The sequence below is a fragment of the Balaenoptera ricei genome, chromosome 12 (genome assembly GCF_028023285.1).
Source record: "Balaenoptera ricei isolate mBalRic1 chromosome 12, mBalRic1.hap2, whole genome shotgun sequence".
NCBI lineage: Eukaryota > Metazoa > Chordata > Mammalia > Artiodactyla > Balaenopteridae > Balaenoptera > Balaenoptera ricei.
Window position 1 is genome coordinate 37,507,912 of NC_082650.1, and position 21,495 is coordinate 37,529,406.

Consider the following 21,495-nt stretch of genomic DNA (forward strand, 5'->3'; position numbering starts at 1 on the left):
TACTTATGTACGTGTAATTTTGGCACTGCCAAATTTTATCTTTTAATTTCTTTAAATTCCAAATCTATTGGAAAAAAACCCCAAGAGTCTTCTCTTTTAAAAACTTTTATTAGGCATTGCTAGATGACGCTGCATGATGTCTTGCACACATCATGCGAGTAAACAGCACTCCACAGGAATCCATACAACAGTTCATACAGTGACAATCAAAGTAGTTGATTCCCATTATAGTTTGCATCCAAGTAGAGTGAATGTCGTTACACCCCTCCATGAGATCTGATCTCAATTTAGATTACCCTTCCATTCTAAAACAATCAACCAAAAACAATAAAAAAAAAAAAGAAGCCCAACCACAACAAAAAGCCATAGGGATGTTACTGAAAGTCCAAAATTGGACTCCAAAATTTCACAAAGTATCAATCTTTTGAAAGACTAGCCCCTAAATTTTAGGGTAGCCCCTAAAATTTGTGTGATCTGACACTTGGGTTGCTTTTACCGCCAGCAGCAAGTAAGATTGTATTTACGAAGGATCATTACACTGATATATATCCACTGAAAATTCTTGAGGTAATAGATTTTTAAATCTCATTGCTTAAAAAAAAAAAAAAAATCTGTTAATTTCCACATCCTGTCCAGCAGGACATATCTGTTGGCAGGAAGATTCTTTTCCTCTTTTTTTCTTTGTCAAATATTTACACATATTTGCATATACAACCTGTGTCTTTTCTAAGCACATGATTTATTTTAATTATTCACTATACATTCATCAGGAAAAGTTGAATTACATACTATAGTACATAAATAATACAACAAAACGAGCTTTTGGTATCACACAAAAGGCAAAGACCGAGAAGAGCAAGGTAATATATTGTACAAAATGTCTCGATGTCGATAAAGCCCACTGTGAGTTAATAAATCTATGTAAATAGCAAACACCATCATTCTTCAGCATCTGTGTGGAAGTAGATTACAGACGAAATATTACCAAAGACAAGTGGTAGTGAACTGGTCGAATTCCTGAAGTACCATATAATTACTTTTATTTTTAATGCTTTTTGTAAAGTAATTTTACCCTAATTGGAGCTATAGATAAAGACTGATAACTATTCCAACTCCTGTTTTAAACTTTAATAATCAGCATTCTTTTTGGTGGTTTAAAAATACATTTCAATTATAATGGCTTCAATTTATGGTGTTTAAGATCCTTTTTAAAATACTTTAGCTTAAAAATGAACAATGAATTTAAGAAAAATATATTGGCTAACCTGCTGTTCTAGAGATAATACAGTGAATGAAAGTAGCAAATGCAGCCTATATATATATATTCCTAGAGATACACTGTGTCATCAGCACTTTAAATAGAAGGACAAAAGAACACTCACAAAAAATATATGGCTCTTTAGATAAGAAATAAAGTCAAGTGAAAAAAATAAGGCACTAAGAACATATATAAATGTTTTATATTCTCATCACACAAAGCACCGTATGGAGGGTTAAAGGGACTATACATTAGTGCTATTGGAAAATGGTAATAAACCCAGTTTCCCTGACTTTTATTCACTAATTTCTTCTTTTCTTATAAGTGATTAATGTATAAACACTAAAATGGTGGGGGGAAATTATATATTATGCTAAAAGCACAATTCATGGAAACAACAGCATGAAATAATCATTTGGAGATAAGAAGCAGATTGCTCTAAAAATGTAAGAAATTAAGGTCTTAAATACTCCTGAATTTTCAACATTTTCATCACAAAAGAATTTGTTTCCTTTCCAGTTTTCTTTTAGGAATTTCTACAAGAGTATTAATATTTTCTATTTTCTTATTTTATTTCTACATGCCTCTTTCTTAAAATATATTCATAATGGTTTCCTCCACATAGTTTTATGAATACCAAAGTTAACAGTATGACTAATGAAATGTAGACAAAGTTAAAAAGTAAAATTATATAAATACTTTCAGTATCATTGAAAAGGTAAAGAAAATCTCTTTTCAACCAGGCTCATATATAAGTATGAAAAATATTATGACATTATTTGGAAAATGGCTACAAGTTTTACAGAAAATGAAAAACATGTAATGTAATGAAACTATGGACAAGATCTAGTACAAACTCCTAGTGAAAGTCATTCATCTTAAAATTAAGAAATTCTTCTCATTTGCTATTGTTTGTGAGGATGTAATTATTGATAAAATGGGATATATTCTGGTAATTCAAACAGGAGGTAACAATTATTCTTTAGAACTGCAATTTCTAAATATACAGTAATGACAGCGTAAACACCCAAATGTTTTTCTTTTTAGCATTTTACATTCTTTGAGAAAAAGGAGAATGTGAATACAGTAATTTAATAGGCCCACAATTTTGCAATATATATATACATATAAATAAATTTGTTTCATGAATATATCTTATAATCAATTTTGTTTACAATAGAAACAAAACAACTAACTGTTGTGGCTTCTTAATAAATAATGTTGTTATGTTAAAATGTGTTAACATAACAACATTTTTATGCCACTGTTTTTGTGTTCCTCCTACACAGAACTATTTCTATGTTCTCTTGGAATTTACTACTTATTAAATTAATAATTTCTTTCATAAGCAACATATATATATCATATATATATATACCAATTAGTGTTCTAAGTTTCATACAAAATATAAGGTTGGTTTACTTTTTTCAAGACCATCTACGGAATTTTAATTATGATGAAAACGATCAAATAACAAAATAAAGCTGTTGCCACGTGGAATTAAAAAAATAGGTCTTACGCAGACGTAGAGAATGGACATGAGGACACGGGGAAGGGGAAGGGTAAGCTAGGACGGAGTGAGAAAGTGGCATGGACATACATACACTACCAAATGTAAAATAGATAGCTAGTGGGAAGCAGCCACATAGCACAGGGAGATTAGCTCGGTGCTTTGTGTCCACCTAGAGGGGTGGGATAGGGATGGTAGGAGGGAGATGCAAGAGGGAGGAGGTATGGGGATATATGTATATGTATAGATGATTCACTTTGTTATAAAGCAAAAACTAACACACCATTGTAAAGCAATTATACTCCAATAAAGATGTTAAAAAAAAAATAGGTCTTAGAGAAAGGGTTTGTAATCAGCTGATAAAGTCATACTTTATCTAGAATTTTCTTTATAAAGGAACATAAAGCATGCTAATTTTGTTTAAACTGAAAAAAATTCAGATATTTGTATCAAATATTTAGACAGTATTTACTCAAGGGAAACAATAAAGTTATATTTGGACATAGAGGAAGTAATATATTAATGAAAAAATATTATTTTTAAGAACTTGACTGGATTATTGACATGATTTCTCCAGCTGGGGCATGAGGTGAACACCTAACTTTACAGGGAACTGATGACCGATGTAGTTTGCCAGCTACAAGGAAAAATCTGAAGTAACATCATCTCAGCAATTTGAGGGGATTTTTAACACCCAAGTTTGACTATCCCTTGAATTTTTTCATATCATGTAATAAACCTATGCTAAATATATCTTGAGTGTGGCTTATATCTAAATCATATCAATGAAAAAGTTGAACGTTTGCAAATGATGCGTGGTTTCTCTAGAATAGGGCTGATATTAGTTACATGCAATACCATCCACTTTAGATTATCAGGAAGTCTAATAACATTCCCAGAATTAAGAATACACAGTCAAGTACAAATGTGACAATATTATGAATCCAGCCCTAAGTCCAAGCTGTGGTACTTTTTGCTGAAACAAAGACCCCCAAACCACACATTTGGTCATTTTGGATGAATCAAGGATGATCTGGGGTCAGACTGGATGAATGTCCACACGTGCTTTCTGTCCAACTAATAGGCAAACAATATTGACCTTATAATAATCATGAAACAATTTCTGAAGCTTGGTTTCAGACTATTTCTAGGCTCTCTGATTCAAATAACGTCTCATTCATTTTACTTCTTGTCAGAGGGCTGGGCAGGGTTCTCCAACTCCTATCAGGAAGAGGGACATGTTCCAAGTATTCCTGAGATGTTTTAACTTACAGATAAAAGAAGCCAAGGTATATTATGTTTACTACCAGGGCCAAATTCTGGAGTCCTTTCAGTTTGAATTTCATTAGAGTCAAAAAAGTTAATGGTGACAGAATTTATCCCACACTTCATCAAGATGGGAAGGGGACTGTGAGGGAAAAAGCAAGATAACTAGGAAATCTAAAAAGAAAACAGAAACTTGATGTTGAAGTATGTGAGTATCACTTGACAAGCAGCGAAGAAAGTCATTTAATACAATGGAACAGTGTGACAAAAATGTGGGATAGACCTGAAAAACAAAAAAATTTTTCTATGCTAATAAGTCTGTGTAATCTAAGTAATGCAGTAAGTAAATACACCCAATGAAATTTCTTTTATAAGCTAAAAGGAAGTGGCCAAAATAAAAGGCAGTAGTAATTTTTATGTTTTCTTTTAAATTTATTGCCTTTTAAGTCCATATTGTTATTCTCAAAATAGTCACTTCTTTAGTCAAAAAAGAATATAGTTTATAATATGCATAATTACATGCTGCTAAAATTGGCACTACGTATGAGAAAATGTAAGGTATGTGATATATGAAGACTTCAGCTAATGCCCCAAATAGACAATTACAAGTCTCACACTTCTGTGACTCTCTGCTTCTTGGATTTTGATAAAGTGACTACAGTCCAGCCTCAGAACAGTGATGTACAATAAAAGCCCCACACAACAGTTGGCTATGAAATGAGTATTAGTTCTACCCTCTAAACCAGAGTTACGAAGGAGTGCCTTTCTCTTATAAAGAGGTTTGCATTGAAAAGGTAGCATTTCACAATCTGGAATACTCCCCAAATTTGGAACTCTGATTTTGTTCAGACCATAGTTTAATGCCTCTATAAAATTATTTCAGTTTTATTAAAGTAATAATTATAGATATTCATATTAAAATGGACTTGCAACTTATTTTCCAGAGGAGGAAAATGTCATAATTAAAACACAATGATTTGAAAAACAAAATATGCTTAAACTGGCTGTTGATGGTAGTTTTGATTTACTATGTTACTAATCAGTGGAATTTCTTTTATAGATTTCATGAAAAATAATAATGCAGCTAAAACTTTCAGTAGAAACTAACTTAATATTTTAAACAAACATTCCAACTAGGTTATTAGGTAACATGTATTAATTACTTGCTACGTTTGAGCTCCTAATACCAATTTCTAGGATTACTATAATTTCAGAAACTTGGCTACATCTTTTCCAGGTATGTTTTACTTGTTTTAAATTTTCAGCTTCTGATTCCACCCCCGCCTCCCTGCCCCCCTGCCAAATTTAAAGAGGTGACATATATTTGCTAATACTGTTATTCTACTGTCTCCATCAAAATATTGCAATTAGTTTCTTCAACTCTGTCAAATTGCTTAAATGGCACAAGTATTTTAAAGTGCATTATTGGATCTTAAGGCTATATTTATACTAAGCATTAACACAAAGCAATAAAGTTGACCACAGGAAAGATTACTTTCAATAGTTGGGATAGATTTCAGCCACAAATATGAAAGGTTAAGCATACAATCCAATGGGAAGACTCACATTAAGGCATATATGCAGCCTGCATATAAAATTCAAATATAAAATGGCATTTGCCATGAATTTTTATTTTGGTACTTAATGAAGTATACCAATGGATATTATTTAGGCCACCAACTTTTTATGATTATGAATTTAATAGAGCTCATAAAAGTCTAGTGTTAAGAACAACTGCAATGTTTAACAAGAGAGAAACCAGATCCATTTGGTGGCACGTGTACTCAATTTGACAAAGGTCTGGAAGGAATGCTAGCGCTATGCACGTGCCTGAGTGAGTTTTTAACCCACTCCTTTCTCTCCTCCTCTTTTCTAGTGTAGAGGAGCTGGTTAGAATCTCAAAGGAGTGTAGAAAAATGAGGTTGGATTGTTTTGGGACTGGAAGAGTATTTTGAAGGTCCTTTAGGGGATCCATGGGCCATGTATTTGGGTGATAGGATTGAAAGATAAAGACTACCTGTGGCCTTGGGACTCAAGAGATGGTGGGTGACACAAGACAGGGAATTTCCTGACAGGCACCACTGAATCCTGATATCACAGCAAGGAAAGTACAAATAAAGATACCAGGTTGTAACCCGACCAGTGTTTAATTTATCTTTGATTGTTTTCCAGTCTGTTCTACCTTTAGGATACAATAGCACTTATCAGAAAATCAAGGTGGTGGCAACACAATGTTGTTTGTGCCAAAAGGTTTGACCCCTCTTTTCTTAACTTCACATACAGAAGTTCTTAGGGAAATGCTGGGATTCATTGTAAAATAAAGGTTTCACGTTATTCCAAGTTTATGAGCATCCCAACAAACCACCAAACCTCACATACAGTCAAAATTATTTTTCTATGGAGAATGTGGTCATTCATAATTACCAACATGTTGCTTCCTACTTTTCACAATGGCATAATTAAGTTCCTTGTGGAGCAACATGCATGAACATGCATAGTGTTTTAAAAAACGTGACAAACATGATCACTTTGGCTATTTCATTTAAATCCCTCAAGTTTTAAAACTAGGCAATCCAAACATCAATGCATCTTTCTCACATTATCTTATAGACATCTCATTGCATTTTATTTTTATTGGAATAAGATGAATTTTCTTTTGTAAGTGTTGGCAAGATATTTATTTGGCTAATCAAGCATGGGGGGGGGGAATTATCCTGCAAAAGATGCTTTTCTTTAAAAATTATGCACTTTTACACAAGTCTTTCTCCAAGAAAAGGGCCTTAAATATATTATCTCTATGATCTCATTCATTGAAAATGCATTAAAATTTTATTACTAATATAAAAACCGAATTTAAAAACTTATGAAAATGTTCACACAGTGACAAAACTATATGTAAAGGATCTTCACTAATGCTTTGTAATAGGGAAGTGAAAACAATCTTGATGTTCATTCAATAGGAGACTGATTAAATAAAGTATAGCCCCACAATGGAATATGTAGTAATTTACAAAAGAATGAGGTAAATCTATTTAAACTCTTATGGAAAGATGTCTACCAATTCATAGTAAAATGTAAAATAGTCACAGGACAGTAAGCATATTATTCTATTTATACAAAATGAATACACACACAGATACACACACACACACGCATACTTATTTGTATATTTATAGATAGTATCTGGAAAGACACATACCAAACTATTAACAGTGGTTACCCCTAGAAAATAAGGGGTGGGGAAAAGCAGAGGAAGTTGTATTTTATAATTCAATATAGTTTGATTTTTTTAAAAGGAGCATATATTAAATTTACAATGAAAACATATTAAAAAATGACAAGCCTTGGATAAAAAGATATTCATCTTACATGCATGCTGCTTTTGTTAAAGTCGTTTTTAGAATTTACCCCAAAAGGTGCGATTGTTTTACCTTCAAGTTAGCACTAACATATAAATAATCTTTTATTTTTCTTCTCCCTTTTTAAGATCTTAATGATACTTAGCAAAAAAATTCACAAATAACTACTTTAAGTCACTAGCAGGGAAAGGCCTGATATATACCAACTTTGAAAGCAAAAAATGCGTATGTTAATTTTTTTAAATCTATGCAATAGAAAAATGAAAATCCTGTGCAGTACTGTGCACACTATTGCGAGTGCTGATGAAAGAGCCTTCACTGATAACAAACGCCGCTCTGTAAGTGGAAAATTGGAACATTTCCAAATAATATAAAAATATCTCCAAAAGATAAATTATTCAAAGAAAGGAATAAAAATCCCTGAGTAGGCCAAAGACAACAGATACAATAACCTAAGAAAATAGATTATCCAGGACCAGAGAGTATATTATTTAGCTAGATGGTATATATGTATTCATATACAGCTATGTATATGTCTAAGTATATATACATACACATATCATACATAAACACATCCACTAGATTTAGAATTCATCATATTCACACATCGTCAAACTAACACCCAAGTCTAGGAAAGTCCAATTTACAAAAATTAAGCACTTTTATAACAGAATTACAAGGATTTAGGGCTAGAAATTCCCATTCTCTCAGTTTTAATACTAGAGCAAGTAGAATAGGCACTCAATAAATATTTATTGGATGGACAGATGGTTGGATGAATGGAAAGATGAATTTGTGAAACTAGATTCTTCTTGTATCATGTTATGCTTTAGAAATATACTATTCCAGGCCATAAATGGCACACCTCCTCTAACTGGAAATAGACTAGTCCAGCAGTATAGCTTTTCTGAGCGTTATTCAGAAAGAATGGAAGTGCTGGCTTGTTATACATGAAAGCAAACTTCACTATTATGGACTTTCCAGATCAAATAAAAATGATAAATGTTCTTATACTCTGGAGCCCAACAAGACAAACTATCCATGTTAATGCATGTTTTATCACATAATCTATTTCAATTCAGAAAAGGTTGTTGAAAAATAAATGCTACATCTACGCCAATAGCTAATGTTAAGGATCTGGAGACAAGTGGAAACTTTAAGCTTCTTAGAGGTCTTTAATTCCCTTCTGCTGATGAACATTCGTGATGAAAACAAACAAAAAACACAGTTTAGTTACTTGTCCTTTTCTTATTTTTAAAGATTTCTCAGCTTGGTAAAACATCCTGAAAATATTTTTTTCATTTTTTTTTGTTTCCTTCTCCAAAAGCAGTTTATACTTTAGATAAACCCATGAACACAAAAAGTTTTGTTTTAAATCACCCCTCCATAAGAAGATAGCAACACATTATTATGCATTTGAGCAATAAACATAAGAAAAATCCTTCAAAAGCAGTATTTGTTTTTACGAAAAACTTGAGAAGTAAAAGAGAGAGAGAGGGAAAGGAGAGGTGAGAGGGTGGGGTTTTAAACAATATCATATGCTTAACCTAAAGCATAATTATTATAATCACAAGTTGGTTAAAAATTAGCAGAATAGGGATATGTTTAAAGGCCTCAGCAGTTTTCTCTACAGCACACTTATTTAAATTAATTATAGAGTGAAGCAAGTATGCCAACATATAAGAAATCTGAAAAAGAAGACAGAACATTTAGGTCTTGAGAATTTCCTAGAAGCAGCCTATTAGTTTTATCAGTTTATAAAGTTTGATAATCCTTGAGGTGACACTGCACAAATTTCTGTGTGTGTGTGTGGGACAGAGAGAGAGAGAGAGAGAAAGAGAGCAAGAAATAGAAAGGGTCAACATCAAAATAGCCTGTTGTGTACGTTGACTTTAATTCAGTACATTACCAAATTATGCCCACAAAGGAACAATCATTTTTAAATACGTCTATGAAAATGTGGAAAAATAGTGTAGGCATCGAACTTGACAAGTACAAGGTATTGGACCTAGTTTTAATACAGATATGTATATACACACACATTCACACCCCTACACGTATACACGTCAGTAACTATGATTCTTCTCATTAGTTTAGTTTCATTAGTTCCCTTTTGGGCGTTGAGATTTTTAACAATTATAGCATCTGAAGGATGAAGGAATTGTACTGCTTGGGTCACGGATGAAAACTGGTGCATATGGTGAGCCTTCATCTTCTGAAAAGTGGCCTTGCTTGTTGGTACAGGTGGGACCTTCAGTTATTCACACCAAGTCTCAGAAGAGGGCATGGAGGGAGATTCAGGTACAAAGACAGTCCAAGCAATGCTCAGGAGATGCATGCTCAGACAGGTCTGAGGATAACTGGTTCTAATTAAAATACTTTCTTCCAAGAACCATTAAGAAGATCAGAGTTATGATATAGATGTTTATAGTCTATGAAAGTGACCATTTTGTAAAAGCAGCAATCTGTATAAGGAAAGGACAGGATACCATGTTGGGAATGCACCGGAGCTAGAGGCATTGTGGCCTGCAGAGAACACGGGAGAAGAGATGGCAAAAGGGTCCTCCTGGCAGTTTTCAAGAAGTGACCCTCAGACAGGTGTATAATTCTGTGTAGCTCCTACCCGGACCAGCGTAGTCAGATGAAATCACCTGCATTTACCAGTGCATTCCTGTCCGTGATCGTTTTCTCTGTTTTTTACAAAGGCAATAGATAGGAAATACAAATAAACCTGGGGATTAAAAAAAAAAAAAGATTAAAGCTAATTAAGAGGACAGGCTTTTAGTATCATAGATCTGAAAATTTTCTATTTTCAAATTTTTATTTTGCAAGCTATTTATAAATAATCATTATTTAGTAATACATGAAAATGAAAAGAGGGAAGATACCTATGCTATGAAATGTACTTAGTTCTTCAAGATTTCATTCTTTATTATTTTTCTTCAGCTCCCTCTCCCCCTTTTAACAAAGTCTGTGACACCAGTTTGGACATGAATGTTTTTTATCAAAATATCAAAACTTAGGTTTAAGTCTTCTTTATTATCCCTAGTCATATCACTTGCACACTGATATTCATGCTTCGGTTTCAGGCCATATAGCATGTTACTTAAGAACATGGGCGGTGGAGCAAATGTCAGCTTTGATTCCCAGTTCTACCACGTGTGAGGTCCTAGTAAGGCCTTAATATCCTCAACTGTAAAATGCAGATAATAATAGTATCTACTTCATAAAGCCTCATTCATTGTAAGAACTTAAATGTGAGTTACCTTATAATTCTATCTGTCCTGCACATGCAAATTACTTGCTAAACAGAACTTTACATATAAAAATCAGTTTATTTAGGAAAAAAGAGAAATCCCATCTACTATGTGGAACAATCATCAAAGCAGCCTTTAGCTATAGTGTTTAATTTTAAATCCTCTACAGCAATGGTTCTCAAAGTGTGATCCTTGGACCGTCCGCATCAGCATCACCTAACTTTTTAGAACTAGGCCCCTACACTGAATCAGAAACTGTGAGTAGGAACCAGGAAGCTGTTTTTTAACCAGCCCTCAAGGTTCTTATAAAGCACTCTAGAGTCTGAGAACCATTGCTCGAAAATACATATTTTAATATACTTGTATGAATAAAACTATATTTATCACTGATACATTTTCTATTTGTTAGTGCTCAAGTATATGTTGGGTACGTGTTCCTATACACATCAAAAGTATCTTTTTGACCCAGGGGACCCTTTTACTAGAACTCACCGAAGACCCAAAGGCTCCCAGAGCCTCTTTTCTTTGATGTTCCAACCTGAACTCAGAATTGGAAAATCTGGGTTCTCGTCTACTGGAATCTTTTGCTAAAATACTAGTTACATTAACTTTTGTATTAAAAGGGGATTAATAATGCTTTATAAGAAACATGAATCAAAGTGTTCATGGACTGAAAAAGTGTCACACAAATACACCCTGTACGAAATACGCTCCTCTGAATCTATAAATCATGTGCTGATTGCTTATCTAGAGCAAGCATGGAACACGTACCATCTACACTTAATACTGACTCACTATTACATTTACACTCATATTCTCTCTGTGGCACTCAGAGAATTCTCATCTCAGATACATTAAGTATTTCTTACCGATTACAACTGCTATGGCCCCTAGTGCTAATCCCAAGACCAGAATTAGAGGTGCAATGAATAATTTTCCAGCTGGAAAACAAAAGGCAAACCATTTAGAGAGTCTTAAACTAAAACTAAAAACAATTTCAGCAATGCTTTTTAATATCACAATGTATGTTATTTTTTAAGGAGTCATTAAAATTAAGGCAATATTTCTCTAAGGAAATGTATCAGGTGTAGAACAAATACACATATGTAAGTTCAGTAACTTCACTCAAGTCCTGGGTACACGTGTCATACATCGCATAAATCATCCTTAACAACCAAGAAAATTCCAAAGCTACTGGTTCACTTTATTCCACCAGGACCATTCATCTTTGTGTTTTTCCTTTAGATCTCTTCCATTTTAAATTTTTAAAATTCTGAGAGATTAAGAAAGGAGTGACACATTCTGAGCTGGCAGGAGAAAATCTAATTAGCTCACAAAATGGAGAGCTAGTAGGTGCTACAGAGGGCTGTGCCCAAGTCCACATCTGAAAATGTGATTTATTTATTTCCTGCGTCCAAAATAAACTAACTATATGAACACCTAATACACTGAATTACAAATGGGATGTTTCAATACCATTGTTAGAGAAAATTACCAATAAACATACAATATATTGAAGGTTTTTCAAATGAATCATTTTAACAAACTTAGAAAGGAAGCACTTATAAGGATGCCAAATGGCATCAACCAGCACTTTTTTTTCTAAATGAATAACTAGGCAGTGATTACAATAAACTCTAGTTATATCACAGAGTTCACAACTGGAATCCTACTAGCGTTAAAAGGCACTAGCACAAAAATAGAGGCTAGTAGTTAATATCTTGTCATTACATAGTAATCTTGATCTTAAGGCATGTGACACAGTAATAGCTGTACAACCCAAACACAACAAGAGAAGAGGAAGGAATGGAGGGACTTTGTAGTAGACTCCCTTAGCTGTTGAAAATAAAGCAGCAACACCATTCTATAAATAAGGACAGTAATTTGGAATAACCAATTATATTAAAAAACAGAAACATAATGTAGCCATTTGTTGGAAATTTGTCAGAAAAATATTAACTTCTTTATTCTTAAGAAAGGGGCTTTGGAACCACAGAAAAAACATAGATAAAAAATACAGATTTTAATATCTAATTTTGAAAAAACTGCCATTCAATTGACACAATGTCTAACCATGGGGTTTACTTACATTTTTCACCAATGACAGAATCAATCAAGTAATACTAACTCGCATTGAACAATTAAACTTTGTACATTCTTAAAGCTACACTTGAGTTTATAGTATATTGATTTGCATATTGTAAAAGAATCAGGTTTTTTTCCTACACATGTAGCTCAGTGTGCTCATTCATGTTTCCTTTTTAAGTAATTATCAATATATTTTCATAATAGTGATGAAACACGACTGCAAAGTAACAGCACTATTTTTTTTTTTTTCAAATATCACAGAACTCAAAGAACCAGATATGTGCTCTCTCTCTTTGGGAAGTAATAAACTTATTACAATATGCAATCAATGTTCAATACATGTTAAGTCTACCTTTGAAACTGTCTTGAGGACAGTTAAGCACAGATTCTCTTATTCCTAGATCAATAATAATTCTTTTAAAATACCATTCTCAATAGCTGAAATAGTATTCTACTATATCCATATATTCTAGCTTATTTAAATATTTTAGTACTTATTTTTTGTTCCCTTTTCTGCTATTTTAAATTATATTTGCAAATAAACCACTGTCAACCTAGATTTTTTATCATGTTTTAAAATATCCTTCACATTACTATCAAATTTCTTTGTAAAAGAAATGCACAAAATTCCCAGTTCATTCAGTAGAGTATAGATGTCCAGCATAGAGTATTAACTTGACAAAATATTTGCTAATCAATATCCAGAAAAAAATTTCGTTTTTTTACATTTCTCTGACTACTAATAACACTGAATCTTTTAAAACATGTTTATTGACTATCTGTATTTCTTCAATTCTGGGTCCAGACTTCTTTTCCTTTTGAAAAATGTGATGTTTATTTTCGGAGGGGGGGCTCCATTGCTTTTGTTCATATGAGTTATTTGCCAACTAGAAATCAGTTAAGGACCTGTATGTTCTTTACTATTCTATGTTTTAATGTAATATTTTCAATATTTGTATGGAATTATATGAGAACAAAGCATTCTTTCTGTCACTTTTATTCCCAACACCATTCACTGAATAACCTACCTACTCCCTACCAGGGAGATACCTGCATGTCAGAGGCTGCTAATTATCCTCAAATCGCTGTTCTCCCTTATTCTCTAGAGGCAGAACCTCCGATCTGTAGCTGGGCAGATGGTCACGTGACCATCCTTGTTTTCCAACCTCCGGCTGTGAGAGGAGGGCAGGCCCTTTCTCTGTCTCTGTCCAAGGACATCTGCAGGCTGTGGTCCCAAACTGAGGAGCAAACTGGGTTCCATCATGCAAGGATGGAGGGCAGGAGGGCTTTGCTGTCATCCATCTACTCTCTTCCATGGCAGGGAGAAGGTAAGCTTGGGACTTACAGAGTAACTCCTTTTCCTGCCTTTTGTAGGGATGAGATGTTTGAAATTAAATTGCTCTTTTTATTTAAAAACATCGCTTATAAAATCATTCTGTCTGATTCTGTAAAATGTAATGGGTAACATGAATTATTGTATTTTTTCCTTGTTTGTCCACAGGAAAAAAGTCCACATTTCCCTGCTATACTTGGAGTGATGGTCCAACAGCAGTTCGAGGCAGCTGTGCTGGGGGTGCAAAAATATGTGTAGGAGGGAGAGCTTATCATAAGGCCAGCTGCTCCCTCCTTTGTCAGGTTCATCCTGACACACACGAGTACACACACATACACAGAAAAGAAAATGGGCCAAAAAGAAAACCATTTATAGAAAGCTGACCATAAAATTAAAAATAAAAACAGAGAAGACTGTGCAAAGAAAATATTTCCCTGCTGACAATGTTTATGTGCTGCCCATTCTACAGGCTGTTAAATATCTTGACTCTATTTTATGACCTGGAAAGAGAATTCTAGTGGCATCTAGGCAAATGGTGAAAGGACTCAAAGAGAATGCACCCAAAATATTATTGAACAAATAGGGCAGGAAATGACTTTCCTTATTTAAGAATGACTAAACAGAAAAACGAAAAGGAAAAAAAAAAAAAGCATGGTCAAATCAAAGATTATTTAAAACAAAAATGGAAGGAAACACTTTGCCACAAAATGGCATTGAAGTAGGAAAGAAAAGGACTAACAGTGCAGGAGATGTAAGGATTTTGGTTTTTAGGTTGTTTTCTGTATGTACAGACTTACAAATAGGTTACAGCTCAAAACTTAATTTTGCAGTTAGTTTTCTCATGGTAATATTGTTATAAATAGTGGTTAGATTCCCTAGCTATCCCTCTAAAGTCTGTTTAACTAGTAAGTATATATTGGTTATATAATTATTATATATTATAAGCAACTAAACAGAAAAGCACTGAAAATCATTAAAACCAATCTTGACTATATTGAATGCTGTTGGTTGTGGGAAATTATGTTTAATTAAAGCTCAGTAAGGGTGTTTTTATAGATATCATATAAGATTTTAGAAAATGATGGCACTGGTTTCCACATGATAAAATGAAATTTAAAATATATGTTCTATTGTTTACCTGACAGAAGTAAATTATTACCATCAGCTTTGTTCTGATTAGCCTGACATGATTCTAGCGAGGAGAGCGGTTTACAACAGCAATGAAGTGATGGAGGGCTAAAGAGTGATATAGAGATAGTCTCACGAAGTAACTAGGCACAAGTAAGTAGAAAGGAAGAAACGTAGACAATGTTAAAAAGTATTGTGTATACATGAGAAAGACTGCCAGAGAAAGAAATAATGGAGTTCTGCATGATGAAAAAGAAAGAAATCTCACAGTAGGTATATTCCAGAGGAGCAGGGAGACATTGGAAGAACTATTAGGCCAGAAGAACACTGCATCACTCAAAGGTGGTGACATTAGGCCAGAGCAGGAATCTGTGTTTATCTTTGCATATTTGTATATGAGACTGTGCGTTGTTGAGGACGAAGAAAAGGGTAAAAAAGTCAATCCATAAAAGCACTGCACTTGGATATTTAAATTTGGGTTTATATGCAATGAGGGCAATTGATGCTCATTTCATTAACTGTTAGCTATTAATATTAACTACTAATACAACAGAAAATACATACAAATATATACAATGGCTTATCAACTATATAGGTACAATGGAACTCCATTACAAGACTCTGAAGCATAGGGATTTTTAAAATTGCACTGTTTGTCTTCCATGGATGAATAGAGGATATGCCTAAGACCCACTGCTAGGTACTCTCACTACAAAAGAAATGTGACATCGTCCCCTTTCATCAAGTGGCTTACAAGGCTTTCAGAAGACTAATGACTTCATATTTCTGCAGTGTAATAAATTATTTGTTTTTCGAACAAAATCTGCTTGCTCATGTAAGCAGTGCCCTGCTAACAAACAAGTTTTTTATTTTAAACTCAAAGGGAGAGAAAACATCTTCCTCCTATTTTTAGCTAAAGGCTCTACTAGAATACCTGGCAGGTGCTGAGATCTGTCACGGCTATTCTATTACATTCCTAAGTTCTGTCATCATCACTGCTTCCTTCCTGGGGAAGACTGTATAAGTCACGTCAGACACTCACCACAGACTGACCCTCGCACTAGTCTCCTTAGATGAGGTCTCTCTGGGAGGTAGCGGTATTTGCATCCAAATATACTGAGGTTTGATGTGTGGTCTCCAAAGAAACGGAGCTGGCGGTATCTCTCCCCACATCGATAACAAAAATTAGTGTTACATTGTGAACAGGTCATATGGTCACACCCTTCCGTTCTCTGGATATGGATCTGTACCAGCGAAAGAGGGAAAGATAAAAAAGGTTATTAAATTTTTTATAAAGTAGAATCTGGCAAATGTATGGAATAACAGTTACTAGTTTCACCAAAATAAAAGCCTAACAAAGCATTTCTGAGGCCATAAGTTTGCTTATTATCACGCTCTCCCAGGCCACCTTTGTATCAAGCACTTTAAACATGTGTAAAGCTCAATAACATTTCAGGTGCTCAAGCTGTTGGCTTCTTTTGAATAATACAGATATAAACAAACACATCCCAAAGAAAACTCACTTATCTTTCCAGACATGCATCGAACTCAATGATTAGGAGGCAATTTAAAATGCTGTGAAGGTGAGAAATGCAAATCAAAACTACAATGAGGTATCACCTCACTCCTGTTAGAATGGGCATCATCAGAAAATCTACAAACAACAAATGCTGGAGAGGGTGTGGAGAAAAGGGAACCCTCTTGCACTGTTGGTGGGAATGTAAATTGATACAGCCACTATGGAGAACAGTATGGAGGTTCCTTAAAAAACTAAAAATAGAATTACCGTATGACCCAGCAATCCCACTACTGGGCATATACCCAGAGAAAACCATAATTCAAAAAGACACATGCACCCCAATGTTCACTGCAGCACTATTTACAATAGCCAGGAAGCAACCTAAAAGACCATCGACAGATGAATGGATAAAGAAGATGTGGTACATATACACAATGGAATATTACTCAGCCATAAAAAAAGGAACTAAATTGGGTCATTTGTAGAGACGTGGATGGACCTAGAGACTGTCATACAGAGTGAAGTAAGTCAGAAAGAGAAAAACAAATATCATATATTAATGCATATATGTGGAATCTAGAAAAATGGTACAGGTGAACCGGTTTGCAAGGCAGAAATAGAGACACAGATGTAGAGAACAAACGTATGGACACCAAGGGGGGAAAGCCGGGTTGGGGGGGGTTGGTGGTAGTGGTCGCATGAATTGGGAGATTGGGATGGACATATATACACTAATATGTATAAAATAGATAACTAATAAGAACCTGCTGTATAAAAAATAAATAAAATTCAAATTAAAAAAAAAATGCTCTGAAGGTATGTTTTGTTGATGCTATGATCAGCAAGAACGAGGTGGCTTGGGGAATAAGAAGAGACGAAGAGGATTCCTTAAAAGAAAGGATTATGTAAAACTTTTTGTAAATAAATGTCAAGGAAAAGAAATCCTGTTGTGGAAGGAAATGAGAGCAGGTGTAAGTGTATTTGCAGTACCATTTTAGTTTCCAGCTCTAATTTCATTTGCAAATGCTTGTACAGGACTGTGTATACAATGCTACCTGTGCAACTAAGCACCTCCCTCTGTTGTTGCTGTCAAGTTACAGGAAAGTACGGAGGTTACTTCTTATCTCCCAAGCTACAATTTAGATGATATTACTTACATGAGAATAAAAATGTGATAATATACATACAGTGACTAAAACATTTGGGGGGCACATATTGAGTCAGATCAGTATAATATTGGTTCCATCTATCCCTTCCCCTTCACCCACCTAAAAATGTGAGAAACCAAATACCAGGGCAATGCAACTGACACTCCCTGATGGCCAGGTGATCTCCTTTCTCACTTCTTCAATTGGCTGATTCTTAGGCTGATGCTAGACTAGAGTACCTTCCTGGATAGGTGAGGGCTAGCTTGTGGTTAAGGGCATATAAGCATCTGTGGTCAAGGGTAACTACCAATCAATATTTGGTGAATAGAAGCAAAATTTGCTTTTTCTGCTATTGGCCACCTCATCTTTTTCAATTACATTGAATTCTTTTTCTGTTACCTGACACTCCAGTGACGTGGACCCAGGTTTTGTGGGGCCTGAAGGTTATCTAACTGGGGGGTCCTCTTAAAGGAGAAGCGTGTAAATTACAAATGCAAATTAGATACAAGGCCTAAGAAGAGACCTGTGCAGGTGAGGGTCTCTGCAGCTTGAGCTCTTTAGCTTCCTGGTAATTTCTCCCTTAGTCTCCCCATTGCACCTGTTTCTATGAATGATTCTGAAGAACAATTCCTATGACCACATCCATTTAGCACAGCAGATGGCATTAAGGAATGAGGTAGGCTAAGGCCCTACTGAACCTTTGAACTATTTCTCATCCTTTAAACTACCTGAGCACTAGGAGAAAACATGTTCAGAGACAACAGCTGAGCACCCAAAATAAAGGTTACTTCATCATATGCTCAACTTTTCGACTGTATATTGTAATTGCTCTTAATATGGAGGTAATTAAAGCTTAACAGATTTCCTGGCCACATAGCATAGTGTTGTATGTGACCTGTAAAGGGAAAAGGACTAATATTTGTTTAGAGCCTACTAAATGCCAAGCACTGTACCTAGATTAGCGCCTTTAAGCCTCATGACCACACCATGAGACTGGCATGCTTATTCATAACCAGAGCTCAGAAAAGTAATCTGCTTGAATGAATGGAGAAAGTATTTTGATTCTTGTCTGTTTCTTTATTATGCTAAGCAGCCTCTTATTATAAATTTAAAGATAAAACCAGAGGGTCAATTGTGTTCTTTGCTGACAGAGTAGTCATGTCTGCCCTCCTGTACAAGGCATGTTCGAGTCTTTCTGCTTGTTTTAGCTGCTCTCTGGGCCAGTTCACGTTCTTCCTTTAAAATAATGTCAAAAATTTTTCTGACAAGAAACTTGCTCTAATAAGTTAAACTTGTCACTGACAGTTCATTTGCCTCAAAATTTCACATACAATTTTTACTGTCGTTTTATATCTGCTTGTAATATTGTTTCATTGTGTTCTAAAATCTTTATGTGGTATACTTATTATTTCATTTAAATAGTGAAGACTGCAATTTTTAGCCTCTTTTAACAGTCTTTCCTCATTTCTAAAATAATATTTGAAACACAGCAGGCAACTAAAATACTGTTAGTCCAAAAATATTTCTGCACAGGAAGTGATAAAATTCTAAGTTCTGACAATACTCTACAGGAACCTTGTACGTTGCAGGATTATATAGTTCTATAGATTAATTTGCGTATTTTACTCATATAATGGCAATGATTTAATCATTAAAATGGTTTCATAATTTCCAACCGTCAAGTACACAGTGCTTCCTTTAATACTATTGCAAATATATCTTGATTATATATGAATATTTTATAACTTCATGCTAAGAGAAATGAACTGACATAATGCAAGTTAACTTGTAACAGAAGACATTACTTTTCACATTTGCTAAGAAGCAAGTTGTAATTTTGAACTCCTAACACCCAGAGGCTAATAAATTTCATATGATAAACGACTTCCCTGAATATATCTTTAAAGGTCACACTTTGACAATGCCATTTTTGTTTTTAAAACATAGAGCCTTAAAAAGTAGGTTTAAATTACATTTATGTAAAGTCCATTTTATTTTTCAGTGAAACTTTAAAAGTTTTTTTTATTATAGCTTCAAAACATTCATCAGTTTAGCTCTGCTAAAAAACATACCAATCACCCAAGTGGCTGTAATTCAGCATCAAAATTCTGTTCTTACTTAAGGGATGGAGACAGAGTAAGACAGATGAGATATTTCTAACCCATTAGATTAAACTGACTACCCATAAGTCACAAACATCATTTGATTTGTTATCACTAACAGGGTTTCTTCTCTCCATCTATACCAAATAAGGATGGCTGATACGTAAGGAGTTGAATATTTAAGCACTAAATGTTGCTTATATAGCTCTACATTTACAAGCCATGAGATAAAATGTTCAGGATATGCCAGATATTTCTTTAATATGAGTTTGATATTAAGTCCACATAGTAGTAGACAGAAATGACAGCACGGATCATTTTTGAGTCTATGACATTCATTACAGTACATATCAACACCTGTAATAAAAGAGTAATCAATATATGTACCTGCCCTCTTCAGGTTGTTTACATTTAGTTTAATAAAATGCCCACAAATTATCTTGAAAAATAGAACTAGAATTCAGCTTTTTATTTTCATACAGATTCTACTTAATTATAAGGTAGGAGAATAGCAATAAATGAACTGCTAAATATCCAACCCATTTTATAACTAAATCAGTACACATCTGCCCACAAGTATTTATCTCCACTTTCACCAAGAATTGAAGGCTTATTTTATTCTTTAAGCAGGAAATTATAACTAAATTAACTGTTATGTATTATTGTTCCCAACAAATAATTTACTCTATGTATAAAATTATTTTAATACATGTATTTGCCTCAATGGCTTTGATATGGGAGGAATTAATTAGAAGCAATAATTATGAGGAAAGTTTTAAAAAATCCCACGAGTAACTCTCAGTTCCTTACTTATCTCACTATACCAATTCTCCATAACACGGATTTTTTTTTTTAACATCTTTATTGCAGTATAATTGCTTTACAATGTGTGTTACTTTCTGCTGTATAACAAAGTGAATCAGCTATACGTATACATATATCCCCATACCCCCTCCCTCTTGCGTCTCCCTCTCACCCTCCCTATCCCACCCCTCTAGGTGGTCACAAAGCACCGAGCTGATCTCCCTGTGCTATGTGGCTGCTTCCCACTAGCAATCTATTTTACATTTGGTAGTGTATATATGTCCATGCTACTCTCTCACTTCATCCCAGTTTACCCTTCCCCCTCCCTGTGTCCTCAAGTCGGATTCTCTACGTCTTCGTCTTTATTCCTGTCTTGCCCCTAGGTTCTTCAACACAGGGATTTTTAAAAAGCAAACATCTATGCAGTCTTCAAAGACCTCATTAAAAATATGAACCTAGAATTCTTGTCCAATTACAAAATAAATAATATATGGGGGTAAAAATGAAACAATTGCAGAGATGCTAAGACTCCTCTGTTCCTTTTCTGGTGCCATGACTTAAGGAAGCACTTCATCAAGTGAATGCACAAGTCAAGAAAAGACAGTGTTACCACATACCAAAAAAGGTGTAAGAAACCTCAGCGAAAGAGCTGCAAAGCAATCAGTCCAATTTAGAACAGGAAGTCAGCTGGTTTCAAGAACATCTTCAAAAAATAACAATGGA

At 34.3% G+C, this 21,495-nt stretch overlaps 1 protein-coding gene across 1 annotated transcript in view; it reads right to left on the reverse strand.

The window, feature by feature from the left end:
• Nucleotides 1-7,187: 7,187 nt before the first annotated feature.
• Nucleotides 7,188-21,495, reverse strand: part of RNF217 (ring finger protein 217) — a 121,370-nt gene continuing 107,062 nt past the window's right edge. The window contains exons 4-6 of the mRNA XM_059941288.1: nt 16,242-16,443; nt 11,520-11,591; nt 7,188-10,124 (exon numbers count right to left, since the gene is read on the reverse strand). Coding sequence (XP_059797271.1) covers nt 10,051-10,124; nt 11,520-11,591; nt 16,242-16,443 — 348 coding nt within the window. The 3' untranslated portion in view covers nt 7,188-10,050. The remainder of the gene's footprint in view (nt 10,125-11,519; nt 11,592-16,241; nt 16,444-21,495) is intronic.